General features: G+C 40.9%; 1 protein-coding gene across 2 annotated transcripts in view; it reads right to left on the reverse strand.

Annotated features, from left to right (window-relative positions):
• Nucleotides 1–6,170: 6,170 nt before the first annotated feature.
• The window catches only part of Srpx (sushi repeat containing protein X-linked), a 79,272-nt gene continuing 66,512 nt past the window's right edge, over nucleotides 6,171–18,930 (reverse strand). The window contains exons 5-9 of one of the 2 annotated variants that reach the window (XM_036175472.1): nucleotides 17,779–17,900; nucleotides 17,003–17,182; nucleotides 15,351–15,484; nucleotides 11,764–11,885; nucleotides 6,171–7,439 (exon numbers count right to left, since the gene is read on the reverse strand). In XM_036175472.1, the coding sequence (XP_036031365.1) occupies nucleotides 7,256–7,439; nucleotides 11,764–11,885; nucleotides 15,351–15,484; nucleotides 17,003–17,182; nucleotides 17,779–17,900 (742 nt within the window). In that variant the 3' untranslated portion in view covers nucleotides 6,171–7,255. The remainder of the gene's footprint in view (nucleotides 7,440–11,763; nucleotides 11,886–15,350; nucleotides 15,485–17,002; nucleotides 17,183–17,778; nucleotides 17,901–18,930) is intronic. The other variant, XM_036175471.1, reaches the window with a different exon arrangement.

Here is an 18,930-nt window from a genome sequence, read left to right on the forward strand (position 1 = left end):
TTTACAAAATGCTATGTAAAGAAATTAAATCATTTTCTGGCTCAAGCAAATACATCAATTGCTGTGCATTGTCACAAGTAGCACTATGTAATGGAAACATCTGCACAATGTACACCCACCAGTAAAACTGATTCTGATTAAAGAAGCTAGGGCTTGGGGATGTAGCTCATCTGGTAAGAGCTCTTGTTTAACATACACAAAACTCAGGGTTCGTTTCTTAGCAGGGTATAAGCCAAGAAGGATGTGCATTCCTGTAATTCCAGCATTCAGGCAGTAGAGTCAGGTCCTGGCCAACATGAACTAGGTGAGACCCTATTTCAAACAATAACTGTAAAAGCTAGAGTCACACTTTTCTGTGTCTTTTTCCTAAGGAGAAATGAGTGCTGCATTTTCCATGAGCTAAGCAAAATTCTGGTATTGTAAGTGTAGAGACTAAGCATTGTCCAAGGCAGAGAAGCACTAGTGAATGTTTCTCCTGTCAGCAGTTCTACCCAGCAACCTTCCACTTCACCCCAAACAGTGGTTGCCACCACAGGCTGCACATGAACATTCCCTTGGAAGTTGTTTTTTTGTTGGTTTGTGTCATTTTCGTTTGGTTTTGGGTATTGTTGGTGTTGTTTTGGGATGTTTGTTTGTTTGAGACAAGATTTATCTTGCAGTCCTAGTTGTCCTGGCACTCACTCTGTAGACCAGGCTGGCCTTGAACTCACAGACATCTGCCTATCTCTGCCTCCTGAAAGCTGGGATTAAAGGCATGTGCCACCACTGCCTGGCTTTCCTTGTAAGTTTTTTATATTAATGTGCTGTCTGTCTATAGCATACTACATCATCATCCCTGAGCATTAGTAGTTTTTAAAGAATCTCAAGCCATTTCAATGACAACCCAAGGTAAACACAAAAAGGCATTAAGATGATGTGTAGGTCAAAGGTGGCTGTAGGCCAGGCAGCGATGGCACACGCCTTTAATCCCAACACTCAGGAGGCAGAGGCAGGTGCTTCTCTGTGAGTTCCAGGCCAGCCTGGTTTACAAAGCGCTATCCAGAAAAGGCACCAAAATTACACAGAGAAACCCTGTCTCGAAAAAACAACAACAACAACAACAAAACAAAAACGAAGCCACAGGTGGCTGTAGGTCTTGTGCCCCAAACACCCGCTCTCCGTGTGGCAGCACTTAGGGTGCAGCTGTATGCACGTCTGTTGCTTTAAAGCCCAACACTAATGTTGGTGAAAAGTAAAGCCTGGAGAAGAGGAAATGGTTGTGGTTTCTGGTGATGATTCATTGTGAGTGCATTGTTAGTATTTGGATGTTTTAACAGGTCGAAAGAGTTTGCCCACCCCAACTATCCACTTATGATCAGTTTACTGAAGGTTGTCATCACTGTCAAGAGACACCGAGAACAGAGACAAACACACCGAATTTGGAGGAATTTTCTCTTGCACTGTGGATCTTTACAGAGCGTATAGCTACTAGGGATAGACTTCTCCAGTCTTGTCAGAATTGGGGAAAAAAAGTCAAAGTTTTGTTCCAAGTTTCTGTCAAAGGTTTCATCACCACTATAGAACTGTGAGACCATTTCTCAAGGAAAGCATGACATTATTCATCAATGTGTTCAGTTTGAAGCAGTAAACTTTTGGTTGTTTAGAGCCATGGGTACCCTAAAACCTCTCCAGAACTAGCAATGTCAAACCCATCCTCCTTATGGGTGTTTTAAATTGTGCAAAAGTGAAGCACTTTAAGCATGAATCAAGCTGCTGTATTTCAACTTCAGCCATTCACAGCAACAAAACAACAAAAACACCACTTTTAAGAATATCATTGATGGCACAGTAAAACCTATTAAGGTGGCTGAATGTTGTCCCTTAATAACATATGTTTTTAATATTTTCTGTACATACAAAATAGAATGTATGTCACTGTTCAATTTGGAAGAACAAATGACACAAAAACTGTGATTATTCAGGCTTGAAACTTTGGCAGCCTTGGTTCAAAGGTGAACCAAGTGAGCCTGTTGCTTTGGGAAAAACAGCTGACAGTATTTATTGCCAATGATAAAACTTATATTTTATACTTTTTGCTTTTTTATTATATTTGTGTTTTAATTTTACATATTAGCCTTGGGTTCCCCTGTCCTCCCCCCTCCCGCCCCCCCCCCCACCCCCACCCCCACCTTTCCCCCAGCCTTTCCCCCCCATTCCCATCTCCTCCAGGGCAAAGACTCCCCTGGGGATTCAGCTCAACCTGGTAGATTCAATCCAGGCAGGTCCAGTCCCCTCCTCCCAGGCTGAGCAAAGTGTCCCCACATAAGCCCCAGGTTCCAAACAGCCAGCTCATGCACTAAGAACAGGTCCAGGTCCCACTGCCTGGGTGTCTCCCAAACAGTTCAAGCTATTCAATTGTCTCACTTATCCAGAGGGCCTGATCCAGTTGGGGGCTCCACAGCCTTTGGTTCATAATTCATGTGCTTCCATTTGTTTGGCTAGTTGTCCCTGTGCTTTTTCCAATCTTGGGCTCACACTCTTACAATCCCTCCTCTTTCTCGACAATTGGAATGATCAGGAATACAGGGAACATACCTAAACATAATAAAGTCAATTTACAGCAAGCCAACAGCCAACATCAAATTATATGGAGAGAAACTCAAAGCAATACCACTAAAATCAGGAACAAGGCAAGGCTGTCCCCTCTCCCCATACTTATTCAATATAGTACTTGAAGTTCTAGCCAGAACAATAAGACAACATAAGGAGATTAAGGGGATACAAATTGGAAAGGAAGAAGTCAAGCTTTCCCTATTTGCAGATGATATGATAGTATACATGAGTGACCCTAAAAATTCAACCAAGGAACTGATACAGCTTATAAACACCTTCAGCAACATAGCACAATACAAGATCAACTAAAAAAAATCAGTAGCCATCCTATATACACTAGACAAACAGGCTGAGAAGGAAATCAGAGATACATCACCCTTTACAGTAGCCATAAATGATATAAAATACATTGGGGTTACTCTAACTAAGCAAGTAAAGGACCTATATGACAAGAACTTTAAGTCCCTGAAAATAGAAATTGAAGAGGTCAGAAAATGGAAAGACCTCCCATGCTCATGGATAGGCAGGATTAACATAGTGAAAATGGTGATCTTACCAAAAGCAATCTACAGATTCAATGCAATCCCCATCAAATTACCAACACAATTCTTCACAGACCTGGAAAGAATAATACTCAACTTCATATGGAAAAACAAAAAACCCAGGATAGCCAAAAGAATCCTGTACAATAAAACAACCTCTGGAGGCATCATGATCCCCGACCTCAAGCTCTACTATAGAGCTACCGTAATAAAAACAGCTTGGTACTGGCATAAAAACCGACATGTGGACCAATGGAATCGAACTGAAGACCCTGACATTAATCCACACACCTATGAACATATAATTTTTGACAAAGAAGCCAAAATTGTACAATGGAAAAAAGAAAGCATCTTCAACAAATGGTGCTGGTATATTTTATATTTTATACATGAGAATTTTATAAAAAAATGCTTGCTTTGCTATAAATATGACAGCAATATTTACACTCTTTTCTGATGAAATTGGTGATCATACTAACAAATATGTAACAAAATTTAGTGACCTTTCAGTAACTTGTATAACTCAGTAATTCAATATTTAGGAAATTGACCTATGCATAGGTTATAAAAACCATGCTGGACTAAAAGACTTAGTCAATGTTTGAATTTGAATGCAGACTATTTAAAAATTTTTTCATGTTGTTATTTATCTTTAAGGAGCTACCATTTATTGACTTTTGGTAACATATCAAGAAAAAGATTCAAGTTACCTAAATGGGTTAACTAAAATACTCAATTTTCCATGGTGTGTGTGTGTGTGTGTGTGTGTGTGTGTGTGTCTGTGTTTGCACTGTTGTGTAATCTTTAAAGCCAAATTTTCTTCTACATTTCAAACAAAATAACTGCTGCAAATAACTGCAACTTCTTTTTCCTCCTCTTCCTCTTCTGCTTCTTGATCCATTCATCCACATTGTGGAGTAAACAGTCCTTTCACAGGTCTATAGCAGTTCTGTGTGGCCCCTTCTAACATAGCTCGATTTCATTTACAAATAGACTGATGTTTGCCCGCTGGTGCTCCACAGACAATCAATAGTGACCACGAGCAGGTGTGAGACTTGAGCCTTCTTTCACTGGCATGCCTGGTTTTACAATTGAGTTCTTAAACTCTATCCCTCGCAAAATCTCTTGGTAAAGTTGGATATAGTATCTTTTCAAGAGATTTCAAAGATTGTAAAAGTGATTTATCTTACCATAGTGCCAACTATGAGGCCACACATGAGCTCCACAGCCCAGCTAGCCTCTTTGATGCCAGATATTAAAGAGACTATCTAAAATGTTAACTAATGTCCCTCATTTTGCATACTTGTTCTGAAAGCATACTTAATTTTCTCAGAAAAGACACAATTCGCTAGCTTAAATTGTGTAAGCTTGGTTGTAGGCATTGTTTTATATATTTTATTTCAAGTTAATCCCCAGGCTTATTTTTTACTTTTGTGGGATGGACCTGGATTTTCAGTGGATGTCCACCACCACCCTGCTCCTTGCCTGACTTTTTACATGGGTGCTGGAAATTGAACTCAGGTCCTCCTGTTTACACAGCAAATACTTTACCAATTGCTCTGATCCATCTCCCTAGCTCTAGCTGTTCCTTTCTAGGATTTCAAAATACATTTTTTTAAAAATCCTGTGAGATTTCCAGGGAAAAACCTGTGTTCTAGAGATAGCAATTGATAAACTTTTTTAAAGTGTTTTCCATGTCTTTTTGAAGCGTATTTTATTTTTTAAAACATCACAGGTCACTCACTCGTCTTCAAATAATCTGCATATTTGGGGGTGAGGGTCAAAGTGCTATACTCCATCAAAGTAACCAGAAAGACTGGTTTGAATAAGTCAGGTAAGTTCCTTTCCGGCTGTCCCATGGGCATAGGGTAGTTTGTAAAGTTCATCACCACTTGACATTCCTCTTCCATTTGTGCTTTTTACTTTAATCTGATACATATAAAGGAAGCAGTAGTTAGAGTGGATTTTAGTATACATGAGAAAAACTGTCAATTTTTCTACATAGACTGTAAATCTATTCAAGGGTTGGCATTTACTCTGCCTAATCTACTGTGAGAATATTGTTCAACTAACCTCCTGTTTTAAGCCAATATATGTTGGAATTTGGACTTTTTTATCATTTTACTATTTTGTTTAAGAATAGATTATGGGCCAAAGTAATGCCAGAAATGTTAGGAAGTGTTTGCCTAGGAGTATAATCTAACTCCTTATTAAATGCCAAGGTGTGATTTTTTTTCAGGCTTAACCACTGACAAATACAAATGCAGGCTCCATAAGTAAAGCTGACCTCCCCACAAAGGGATGCATTGTGTAACCAGTGAGTGGAAACCTCCATGGATGGGTTGCAGTCAAAATTCAGCCCTACTGGCCAATCATACTTTTTCATACACAAACTCGGGGATTGGTTTCAGGACCCCCAAATTTACTCAACTTCTGATATAAAATGGCACAGTACTTACCTGTAATCTATGTACATCCCCTTGTGTACTTTAAACATCTCTGAATTACTTGTAGTACCCCATATGAGGGAGACAGTTTTTATACTTCATTGGTTTGGACACAATGAGGGAAAAAGTCCATGCAGTTTCAATATAGGCATCATGTAGCTTTGTCTGAATATTTTCAGTCCAAGGTTAATTGAATCCACAGATGTAATAGGCACCAAGGGTAAGCAAGGCCAAGTGTATTTACACTCCTGCTTCTAGTACCTTCATTTCTAGGAGTTCTCTTTTTTAACTAAAAATACTTAATTAAATATAATTACATCACTTCCCCCATCCCTGTTGTCTCTCTAATCCCCCATGTCCCTCCCTCCAACACCCTCCACATTTCCCCCTCACTCCCTCTCAAGTTGATGACCTCTTTTTATTATTATTGCTACACATATGTGCATAAATATATAAATTACAACCTGCCGAGTCTGTCTCTTTAGTGTGGCTTGTATTGACAACCCGTTAGAGGGATCATCCCTAGGAGATGATCCTTCTCTCAGTGTCCATTAGTCGCCTGTAGTTCTTTGTCTTGGAGTGGTATTCTGTGATATTTCTCTCTCATTGATAGCATGTCCATTGAGGAGGAGGATACTTCGAGCATCTCTGATAAGATCTTTTATTGAGAGTAGGAGGAAATGGGGGAGCCTTTGAAGACATTTCTCAGGACTTTGAGAAAGTACTTTTCCACTACTAAATTTCAACCTGACTCCAGCATCTATATTACTGATAAGTCCATTGTTTGAGGCTTCATCCATCAACCATCACCAAGATCCACCAAGATCCACCGAGATCCATCTGTCCTTCATACACAGACCACAGAAGTGAATGGTTACAGGACACTCAAGGATCGCCCAATCTGTGGATATCTAACTGTTTATATAAAACCTCATTATGGTTGCCTATAACCTATGTGTATCTTCCTGTATGCTTTAAATCAGCTCTGGATTACTTACAGTTCCTCATACAAGGTAAATACATTGTTGCACAGGAAAATGGAGTAAGAGGAGTCAATACTTTCTCTAGCTGTAGGATCTCACACCATTAGCTATAAGAAGTTAAAGGTTTAGTTTTTTGATTTTTGGATTAATATATTAGGGCCTTAGCTCTCTCTCCCACCTCACTTGATCCCTTGCCAGGACTACAGTTTCCCTGTCTTAAGATAAACAAAAAAAATCACAGTTTTAAAACTACCTATCACATGAAGCAAGTAGGCCTGATGCTTGATTTATTTTTTAAAAAGTGAATTTTAGTAAGTTTGCGTCAAAACATTTTATTAACAAAAGTCTTATATAAAAAAAAAGGAAAGAAAAGTGTGTTTCACAATGAATAATATGCTGAGAGCATGTGTGTGGTTGTAATTTCTAATTATAGAGTTAACCAGCCACAAAGGACTAAAGGGGGGGTTAGAAAGAGTAGATATAGTCATATATTTTGAAACATTTCAAAGTTTAAAAAGATTATGTCAATTTTTAAGGGCAAAGAAAGCATATAATAAAATAGACTTTTAAAATTACAAATGAAAATCTGTACATCAAGAATATTTTTAAGGCCTTCCCAGGTAAAGGGCACTATGTAAGGTACAGCACTATGTAAAAAGAGATGAGGAACCGCCAAGAATGTAACATCCCATCAGGTGTTGCAAGTCTGGCCCATCTCAGCTTGTAGGATCATCTCTTCTTTTCTCAGGGGGAAAGTGTCAATGAGGTTGAAGAGAGCCATGGGTGTCACTAGGGAGACATAGCGTTCTTTGTCCATGCCATGCTTATCCACTAGTACCATGCTGAAGGAATAGAGTGGGATTCGAAGCAACAGCCTGGAATAAACAAAAAGAAGACTTGACTATGTTAAACCCCGACCCCCAAGACTTCTAGGGGCCAACCAGAGCCCTATGACAATACTTTGCAGAGAAATGCTTGATGCCATGAAGGACTGAATCATTTTTATGTCCCCACTACTCAAAGTGTGGACCTTGGACCCATAGCATCACACGAGCACTTGCACAGAAAGAGTTTGCTCATGTCGGACCTCATACCTAACAATCAGGATCTGGGTTACTAGTAATATCTCTACACGATTGGTATTTGGAAGTTGAGAAACTCTGCTTTAGCTTCTTATGGTCTGGAAGATCTCAGGCTGGCTATGGTACTATAAACCAAAAGTTACTACATGCATGTAGAGCAAGGCTAGAAGATTTGGGGAACAGTAATGTCACAACTATAATGGTGATAACTATCACCAAGAATATTTTACCTCTGGGGGGACATTTGGCCATGTCTAAACACACTTTTGGTTGTCCTAAGAAGGGAGTTAGGTACTACTGGTGTCAAATGGATAAATGTCAGACATATTAATATATTTAGCCTACAGTATACAGGACAGATTTTTAACCAGTCAAATCCAGCCTCAAGTATTAAAAGGGCCAAAGCTCAGGAAGCCTGGACAAGGTAAACTTGATTAAAGTAACATTCAACAAATTATAGTGATCACTATCAGGAATACAATTAGAACTGTGTGAGCTGACCTACACCCAGACACTCTTACTTATTTCATTATAATTAGTATCACAAATAATTTTTAAAAATACTCTGGTGCTGGGTGGTAGTGGTGGTGCACGCCCTTAATCCCAGCACTTGGGAGGCAGAGGCAGGTGGATCTCTGTGAGTTCGAGGCCACACTTGTCTACAGAGTGAAATCCAGGAAAGGCACCAAAACTACACAGAGAAACCTTGTCTCGAAAAACCAAAAACAAAAAATTCAGGGATGGTTTCAGCAGTGTGGTGTTTGTTACATAAATAGATTTCATCTGTGTAGATGCTGTATATCAATACCAGCAAGATTAAATGAGAAAGCCAAGAGGCAAGTAAGCAGACAGCTGAGCCCAATGAAATAATGAGGCCACCAATCTCCTCTCCTGGTTTTTGTTCCAGTTGAAATGTGAGGTTATGAAGCAGGCAGAACATACTCTGCCATATGAATTTAAAGCGAAGTTTTCCTCTTATGAATGGTTATTAGTTTTTTTAATTGCATAAAGAAAAGGTAGTGAGGTGGGTAGGTCAGTCAGAAATAGGGGATGAATTAGAAGAAAATATAATAACATACACGTATGAAAATGCCTTAATGAAACCGATTCATTTTCATGCTAACTTGAAAAGTTAATAAAGATAGCATTGAATAAAATGTAAACTGACTGCACTTCTCAAGAAGCAGTTTCATGAAATAGGGAAATACTATTTTTCCCAGTGGAAAGCTAACTTGCTCATCCATATCTAGTGACTAGAAATCCAAAAGAAGATGATTCCACTGCCTCCACCAGATAAATTCAAGCACAAGGGGCTTGGTTCCAGGAACATAGAGGACTAAGAAACTAAGCAGAGCTGGGAGAAGAAAGGTGCCAAGCAATGTTGAGGCTGGAGCTTATAGGGAGGATAGCTGAATGAAAGTGCATCGCGTGGTTTTCAGTTATCAGTTATCAAATGATAACATCCCCAGGGCTATCACACACATTCTTCATGTGACTCTTGTACCTTGATTAACACAGAATGTAAAAAAGGACCACTGCCATGGGAAAAGAGAAGTGATCACATCAGCAACAGTAACATGAGTGGGTCTCACTGGAGCTGAGAGACCACAGACATCTCAAGAGATGGGTAACAAGGTACCTCACAGATTGTGGGTTTGGTTTGAGGGTGAGGTTGACAGTATTCCTGAGCTACATGATGACTATTATCGGATTGGAAGGAACTCTTCCTGTGTCACCTTCCAGGGAAGTCTGAGAATAATGTGATTATTAAAGTGATGTCCTTCTTGGTTCCTGTCAGCTCTGTTCATTTTTTAAACAGTTTAAAATTACATCGAGATTTTATTATTCTTGTATATGTATTTATCATGTATATGTGTATCTGTGTCTACCATCTATCTGTTATGCAAAGAAACTAATTTTACAAACTCTGCAACAAATTTTATCTTTATGTATGAATGTGTATGTAGTGTATATGTTTCTGTATCTGTGTTTACATGTGTTCAGGTATACTATATATGTACAGGCACATGTATATATGTGTGGATGTAGATGTGGTAGCCCAAGGTTGGCATCAGGTGACTACCACAATGACTCTCCATCTTATTCATCAAATTAGGGACTCTCAATCAAACTCAGAGCTCACTGATAAGGCTAATGTAGATAGCCAGCTTGCTGCAGAGATCCCTGTCACTGTCTTCCAAGGATGGAGTTACAGACAGGCCCATAATGCTGTCTTAGACTTTACTTAGGTTCTGAGGATCTGATCCAGTCTTTATGTTTATGAGGCAAGCACTTTATCCACTGAACCACCTCTTTAGTCCTCTGTAACAAGTCTGTTTAAGTAATTGATAAAAGGTGTGATGGAAATTTGTGTGTGTGTGTGTGTGTGTGTGTGTGTGTGTGTGTGTGTGTGTGATCCATACCCAAGCTAGAGTCATCTGGGAAGAAGTAACCTCAATTAAGAAAATGTATTCACCAAATTGGTCTGCCTATGGGGCATTTTCTTGAATTATGATTGATGTGGGAGGGTCCAGATCTTTGGGGGTGGTGTAATCTCTAGGCAGGTGGTCCTGTGTGGTATAAAAGTGCAAGCTGAGCAAGCCAGGAAGAGCAAGTCCATAATCAGTGTTCTACTATAGCCTCTGCTTCATTTCCTGTCTCCAGGTTCCATCTTGCCAAATGATGCTAGATTGTGTCAAGGTGGCATAAAACTAACCAGGGCATCTCTCTGTGATACAATTCTTAGGGAATTTTTGTGAACTTACTTGAACACCTTTGGTAGAATTCGCCAAATGCCATTTCATTGTCTTCATAAAAATAAAAAAGCACTGCATTTCACAGTTTCCTTTGAAGTTCAATTGTAATAATGTGATTAGTTCTGGCCAATGGACTCGGGGGTATAAGTAATACATAACATTTCCAAGGATAAATTCAGAAGAGTATGCTATAATTTGGGTGGCAAGTGTCCTCCAAAGGCCCACATATTAAAGGCTTACTTAGGTGGCGCTACTGGAAGATGGTAGACTCTTTGAGAAGCGAGGTCTACCATGAGGATTTTAGGCCATTTGGAGGCCTCTCTTTGAAAAGGATTATGAAACCCTGGTCTCTTTGTCTCTCTGTTTCCTGGCTCTCAATGTAAGCAATTTACATGACCCTATTTTCCCTCCATGATGGATGACCTTCACTAGAGACTCAAGCAATAGAATCCCCCCATCTCTGACTATAGTCTTCAGAATTACGAGCAAAAGAAACAATTGTAGGGGTTACTTGCCTTTGGTATTTTGGTATAAGAAGAACCTGACTAATACCATTATTTGCTTTTACTTTATTTATGCATATCTCAGACATAAATGTACAAGATGGTGAAGTCATCTGGGACTCTAAAAGACAAGGAGACTTCTGGGACCTTGAGAACAGAGACTTGCTCTGTCTCATGTAGTATACAAAAGATAAAAACTAGGCTAGAAGGGAAGTTTTTTAGGGAGTATTAGTTTACCTTAATTACCCACCTCAAGGTGGCCAAGAGATACAAGAAAAAACATAGGCTATTCCAGAATTGCCTTTTAGTTGTTAAAGCTCACTTTAATGCATTACTCAAGGTCTGACTACTAGGGCTCTAGCTTTATGAGTATGACAGAAAAGAGATACAATTGTTGAAACAGGGATATGGACAAGTGCTCTGGAAAGATGGGGAAAAAAGAGATCAAGCCTGAAAGGGCTAATTAGTATCTGTCCTAACATGAGCAAGGGCTGCTGCTTAGGCTGTTTTGTTTTCAACCTACACACACACACTCACACACACACACACACAGAGAGAGAGAGAGAGAGAGAGAGAGAGAGAGAGAGAGAGAGAGGGAGGAGAAAATGCTTGGCTGGAGGGGGAAGAAGGAAACATTAGCAATTTTCCACTGCATAATTCAGTTGAACATGCAGGAACATGCCAATTAGCATGATTATAATACTCCCAGAATAAAAGCAATTAAGCACTGAAGACTGCCTGAACTAAATACTGAATAGAAGAAAAAGAAATCGGGGAACCTGATCAGATACAAGCACATCCATCGTGAGATACAAGTGTATCCCAGGGCATGAAATTTAAGGTGAGAACACCCCTTACCTGAGCTGCAGCGCTAGAGCTGGCGGCAGGATCTTTGCTCTGATCCTGCCGATGAGGGTTGGGAACACTCCTACCAGCTCCACCACGGTGACATGTCGAAGATCCAGGCCACACTGTGCTTGCTGGAGGGTGAACCAACAGGGGAGGTGTGAGTATAACTAAGGAACCACAGACAGGAACCCCAGCAATGGTCTTGTGGGTACTTCTTTGCTGACTCCAAATTGTTCTGAAAACAGTTGAAAAACCAAGGCTAATCTGGTGCCTAGAAAACCTAAATATCTTCCTAGTGGAATTACACAAAACAGCCTGGCAATGGGATTTTGAAAACCTAAACAATGGTTACACTAAGGTACTTCTAGACATGGTGGGACTTTGCTTAAGTCAAATTTCCAAAAAGCATCCAAGACACACCCTTATCCCCACTCTGAGGTTTCTAACTTCATTCTTATAAGGAATTAAGAATATTTTCCAGACTTGCCTTTTCTGCACTAATTAGCCACCCTCCGCATACTCCTACCCTTTCTCCCCATACCCTAACTGCAAGAAAACAAGGATAAAGCAATTCCTGGGCTCTTAGCTGGCTTTTGGCAAGAGGCTTGCAGATGTGGCTCAGTCAACTCCATGTTAGGAGGTCTCAACAGGAGTAGCAGTGACAATCAAAGCCAAAAAATTTATCAGAAGATAAACAAGATGAATCTGACTGAATGGAAAAAACAATTTTAAATCCTGAACTGTTTTAACAGTACTTTATGACTAAGTCAAGCAAGTCTCCCTTGAAGGTAAGTGTAAAAGTGCTGACAAGAGGACAAATATAAGAATATCTAGATCCAAAATGCCATGGCCAACTAGCTGATCAGCAGTTTATCTAGGGCCTGAGAGGACAGGAATGGGCTAAGTCTGCGGGCTACCAAAACTTCTCCAAAAGAGGCAGATACTCAAGCTTACAGTGACTCAGGGGCTTTTAACCTAAGTACTCAATTCTATCACTACAATCTACAAGTAGTCATAATCAATATGCAGGTGAATAAATGGGCCTGTGACCAATAAAATCTAGCTTTCAAAATCCAGCAGCAATAGGCCAAATTTGGTGCATGAGCCAAGGCAAGTTTATTGGCTTATTCATTTTTCTAGGGATAAGAAAAGCTCAAGGCATGTGTGGCCATGCCATGCTGCTTTGCCAAGAACTATAAAACCAGCTAAGCATATACATTTGCATTTTATGAGGAGCAAGAGGATTATGCTAGCTGGTTTTGTGTAAACTTGACACATCTGAGAGGAGGGAACCTCAATTAAGGAAATTCTTCCATAAGATCCGGCTGTAGGCAAGCCTGGAGGGCATTTTCTTAATTAGTGATTGATGGGGGAGGGCACAGCCCATTGTGGCGGGTGGGGGATAATGTGTACCCTAATAAACTTACCTGGGGATCAGAGGACAGAGCCAGTTACTAGATTAGACATAAAGGTCAGGCAGTGGTGACACATACCCTTCATCCTATCACTCAGGAGGCAGAGATCTGTCTGGATCCCTCTGAGTTGAAGTCCATACTGGAAACAGAGCCAGGCAGTGCTGGCACACACCTTTAATCCCAGTACTGGGAAACATACAGACCTTTAATCCCAGGAAGTAATATGGCAGGTCAGAGAAAGGTTATAAGGCATGAAGAAAGAGGAACTCACTCTCTTCTTTTTTTTTTTTTGTTTTTGTTTTTTGTTTTTTGACAGGGTTTCTCTGTGTAGCTTTGTGACTTTCCTGGAACTCGCTTTGGAGACCAGGCTGGCCTTGAATTTACAGAGATCCACTTGCCTCTGCCTCCTGAGTGCTGGGATGAAAGGCATGGTGCCACTACAGCTTGGCTTAGGAAGTCACTCTCTTTAGGTTGAAGATTTCCTAGAGGTAAGAACTAGTGGTTAGCTGTTCTGCTTCTCTGATCTTTCATCTTTTACCCTGATATCTGGCTCTGGTTTTTTTTTTTTTTTTTATTAAAAGACCATCTAGATTCGAACAACAGTGGTGCCATTCTTGGGCTGGTGGTCTGAGCACTATAAGAAAGCAAAGCAAGCCATGGGGAGCAAGTCAGTAAGCAGCACTCTGCCATGGCCTCTGCATCAACCCCTACCTCCAGGTTCCTGCCTTGCTTAAGTTCCTAGCCTGACTTCCTTCAGTGATGGACTAAGAATGTGGAAGCATAAACCAAATAAACCATTCCTTTCTAAATTGCTTTTTGCCAATGAAAGGCCATTGTAAGGGAAACAAGGCCCCCCCCACTAGCTCTGCTAATTGTAGATTCAGTGGAAAATACTGCACTCTGCCCCCACGCCCCATACCAGAAAGTTAGCCCATCATGCCGTGCTAACAGGATGCTTGCAGGATAACTGCCTGTGGTTGTGCTTGCAAGATAAATGGCTTGAGAAGAATGCTTGCAAAATAACCCCTTGCTAGGTAAGCTTGGAATTTGTTTACCCACCCAGATAAGCTTGGAATTCATTTACCTACCCAGATTCTGAGAAAGACCGAGAAGACATCTGGCCCCCAGATGTCAGCACTCTGGATGACCCCGCTCCCCTGCCCTGATAGAACCGCCTTGTAAAAGGCCTGCGAGCCTTAGACTCGGGGTCACCAGTTATTTCTCGCACTGGTGGCCCACGAGCTCGTGCTAATAAAGCTTCTTTTGTGACCCGATATCGGAGTGAAGCTCTCTGTTTTGGACGCCAACCCTAACACCAAGGTGCTTCGATATAGCTAGTAACCCTAACTAAGACAGAGGTATACAAGGGCAGGTAGGGTGACAGGGATTTATGATACAGATTTAGTGAATTTGGTTCTTATCAAGGGAGCCCAAACATTTCATATGGCTCTTCACAGTTCATGGGCAACCTGTTCAGATGACAAAGAACAGTGAAAGACTCATTATTCATTGTACTTGTGCTGAGTAGTAAACTGCTGCCTTTGATTACACCAAGATGGTTTGAACAGGAATAAATGAATGAGGAATCCTAGAAGAGGAGTGCAGCATATCCTGCTTCTTTAGCATTTCAGTGAAGTTGGCCATTCATTGCCATGCAACTTCAAGACAAAAATCAGGCAACTTCCAGTGCGACCTTTGCAGTTTCTATCCTCCCCCAACATGTTGATTGTCTCATCCAATAGCAGCAAAATTCACCTTTATTAGAGGAGGTGGAATTCCCAAGGAGGGATATTGTGCCTAGAGGCTTTCAGATGCCTTGTATCTTCTTAGCCAGTCTATTGGGAAGATAACTGATTGATCACCTCCAGTCTATGAATGTGCTGGACAGGATCAGCAAAGACAATTGTTCTTTGGCTGGGCCTGGACAACATGCCAATTAAGCTTATTTGCAAAGACAGACAAACCTCGCTGATTGGAGAATGATTGGGTTAGCTCTGGGGAGTCAATGTTAATAAGGTTATACACCAGCACCAGAAATGAATGACTGTCTCTAAAGTGCTGGTCCCTTAAACTCACCCTAAATGCATTAGGCATTGAGTCTGGCCTTTGCTTTGAGTGAAGTGCCTGTCTTCTTCCTGTTAGAGGCCTCCCTCCCATTTTAACTCTGCCTCAAGGCCTCACCTGCAGCATTCCCAGCTGCAGTCTGTAGAGGAGATTTCGAGCTGTAGGTGTGGACACAATGAGGAGTCTCCTTTTCTCATAAAACTGATCCAGAAGCATGGCTGCTGTTCTGACACCAACATTGACATTCATTGCTGTAATCAGAAATGGTCGCATAAGTTCCAAAGCCTTAACTTAACCAGTCACATACAAAACCCTAAGTAGACCCTGAGATGAGAATTCACATGTAAGTAGTTGATTTGAGAAGTGAGTTCATGAAGCACCCATAGTAGATGAGGTGCCCTAGTTTTCTTTTGCTGCTGTAACAAATCACATTAAACTTAGTAGCTTAGTCTAACATAAATTCATTGTTTGGTCAATAAGGCCCAGGAGAGCATGAGTCAAGGTGCTTTAATTATAGTTCTTCCATGGAAACGGATAAATGACAGACAGCCCTAAATGATTGGCTCAGTACACAGAGCAGCAAACAGTCTGGCCCTGAGAAAGAAATCACAAAAGAAACATGAGAACACACTATATAGGGCTTATGAATATGGTGCTAATATTTCAAACTTCAGGTCAGCTTTGAAAACACGGTTCATTTACATTTTCGTTCAGTCAACTACCCTGAGTGACAGCTATGTGTCAACTTCTGGGCCATTGTTTTGAATGAGAGGCAGCCGTTATCTCTAACATGGCCTTTGGGGCTCACAGTCTTGGTCAATGTAAATTGATTTTACATAACTGTACAATTTGAATTTTTCTAGAAGCTTCATTACAAATGTACAAACACATATGTGACAATAGCTTTACATGTCAACCCAATATACCCAAACATTTCAACATGCAAGCAACACAAAAAGTAGGGATGCTTTGTATTCTTTATTGTGCTAAGACTTTTAAATGGGAGGATATTTTACACCCGACAACATACCTAAATTTGGACTTAGTTCAAGTGCTCCATGCCCATATATGGCTAGCAACTACATAGATTTATGAGATTATTTGACAATATATTGCAGGCCTCCGTGTCACAAAAATGGACATCAAGTACTTAGCTGAGGAGTCTGAGACACATGTGGCTTTTCTGCTCTGAATGGTATTGAGGAAATTAAAAAAAATTTTAAAAATTAAAAAAAAATTAGTCTGGAGTTTCCTAGGTAGTCTAGATTTCCCACCCTCAGCCCAATTCATCAGTAAGAGCCTCTGGCTGGCACTTGTTGAATGAAGGCTTACCCTGTTACTACTCTATTATAGCATTCAGTAGACGACCACATTTAGGAGAGGTATGATTCTCTTCACTTTACACAGGAGAAAGGATTTCAAGTGCCCAAGATATGTATGACACTTAAGGCAATGATGCAGGGCCAGAATTATACGGTCTCCACACAGCAGTGTACTAGCATTGAAAACTAAATCCTCAGCTGTAAAGTAGAGGGACAAATGTAAATAAACAAACTATTGGCTTAATGTCACTAAAGACTGGCATCCAGGTTGTTTCTTAAAAGACATGAAGGGGGGAATCAGAGAACAAGACACCTTTTTCACCTACTCAGATGAGCAGAGATGACGCTGAATTTTATGGTGTAAAGGCACTAAAGCTCCTTTTACCAGCTCTGGAATCAGGGTGTTTCAGATTCTGATGCTAGCTGAAGAAAGAACTGCACACATACCTGCACAGGTGGGCTCTGTGCCAGACCAAGCCAGATTGGACTGGCATACTCGGGCAGGACTACCCTGAAGTTCATAGCCACCGATACAGGAGAATTCACAAGTAGCTCCATAGTTATCACCATCGCTGGAACACTTCATGTAACCATTCTCTGGGGCAGTGAGTTTGCCGCAGCGTCTGACTGTAGGGGACACAAACCCAGAATAGCCTTAGCCCTGAGTACTCTTCCATAAAGTAACCCGAGAAGAGAGGCCCCGGGTTTGTCATGAAGTTATACACCAACTAGCGAAATGAGTGGGAGGTAAGGATGACTATTGGATAATGCCCCATAATGATCATCACCCATACCAATGGGACCCTTGAGAGAGCAGCATTAGTCCCCTCATGTGACAGATGAGGAGCCCTGAACAGTAAATGATACTGACTACCTGGCCAAACCATGAAACACCAAGTTTTCAAAATATTTTCTCAGGTAGACCAAAGGTCTGCAAGACCTAAAAGCTGGGACTTCTGACCACTCAGGTTGTTTATTGCAGGTATTAGAGATATTAGCTCAGAGATGGAAAAATTACTAAGTGGTGGTCTTCTTGGACAGACAGCTGTGGGTCCCTTCCCCCAATATTGAAATCCAGGCATTAAGATGGAATGCTTCCCTCAGCATCACCAAAGCCTAATCCAAAGCTGGCAGTAGCCCTACTACAAGGGGCATTGAGAACACACCCGCTTAGTGACCTGTTCCCTCTTTCTTTGACAGTCACCAGGAAGCAACAGTCTCACCTCTTACTTTAACTCGAAACTTGCAGGTGCCCTTGTTCTCAGCTCTGTCATAGACTGTGTATTCAATCTTGTGGTCTCCTTCTGGAAAATTCGAGCCTGGAGGGAGGCCTTTTAGAATAACACTTAAGGAAGAAAACAGAAATACCCAAGATTACGCTTGTGTACTAAAAAGCCGCTGTTGAGCTCTGAGACAGAGGGAAATGCTGCTGCTGAGCAGCCTCTGAGCCTGTCAAGCAGAACCGAGGTTCTGTGAGGAGCGGTCTCCTGAACTTCCCTTTGCTAAGGGGAGATTTGCTTTTTTGTTTGCTCATTTGTTTGTTGCTGAAGCACAGAACGGGGGTTGTGGGCTGAGCCTGCCTGTCATCCTTGTTTGGCAGACAACACAACGCTTTCTGAGTATAGTTTATTGGCAATTTGGGCCTGCAGCAGGTACTAGAATGTTCTTTGCTTTTTCTATCTCTGTCAGTGAAGACCTTTCTGAGCAAATGGTAAATTCTCTGTGGATCCTTGACTACCCTAATACTATGTTAGTAAAAGCAAAACTTGTTGTCTGCTTTATATAAATCTTACATGTATCAGGCATGGTTTATTATTGATTGTTTAATTAATCCTCATAGAACTATTTTGCAGGAAAGGAAATTACGGCAACAAAAGGCTAAGGGGCTTGGCCAGGATTGCACATCATGGGGTGACTATAGCATCTATCTTCATAGCTATTCGACAACACCACCAGTTGGCATAGCATAATGAAATGACAGCTTTGTGGTAGTTTTTAATGTATAGAAAACTCACCTTTTCATTGCGGCCCCTAGGAATGATGACATTTGATGATAATGGCCATATGGAATCATCATTGTCACCACTAAGGAACGCTTTACATATAGGCATGAACTGAGGAGTCTTGGGGAATTATCAGAAATCCCACCACTCAGAGATGTCATTTTTTTTACTTTAGATGCCTTAAGATCTTAAGATCCTTAGACAGTAAATGTAAATTCAGATAAACCCAAAAAGAGTGATCTTTCAAATAAGAGTGGCTGCTAATTTCTCTGAGACTCCATTTCATCATGAACATAACAGGAGTCATCAAGGGGACGCAAAACAAACACCTGTGTCAGGCCAGGCAGTGGTGGCGCATGCAAAAGGTAGATG

This window comes from Onychomys torridus, chromosome X (genome assembly GCF_903995425.1).
Source record: "Onychomys torridus chromosome X, mOncTor1.1, whole genome shotgun sequence".
In the NCBI taxonomy this organism is placed as follows: Eukaryota; Metazoa; Chordata; class Mammalia; order Rodentia; family Cricetidae; genus Onychomys; species Onychomys torridus.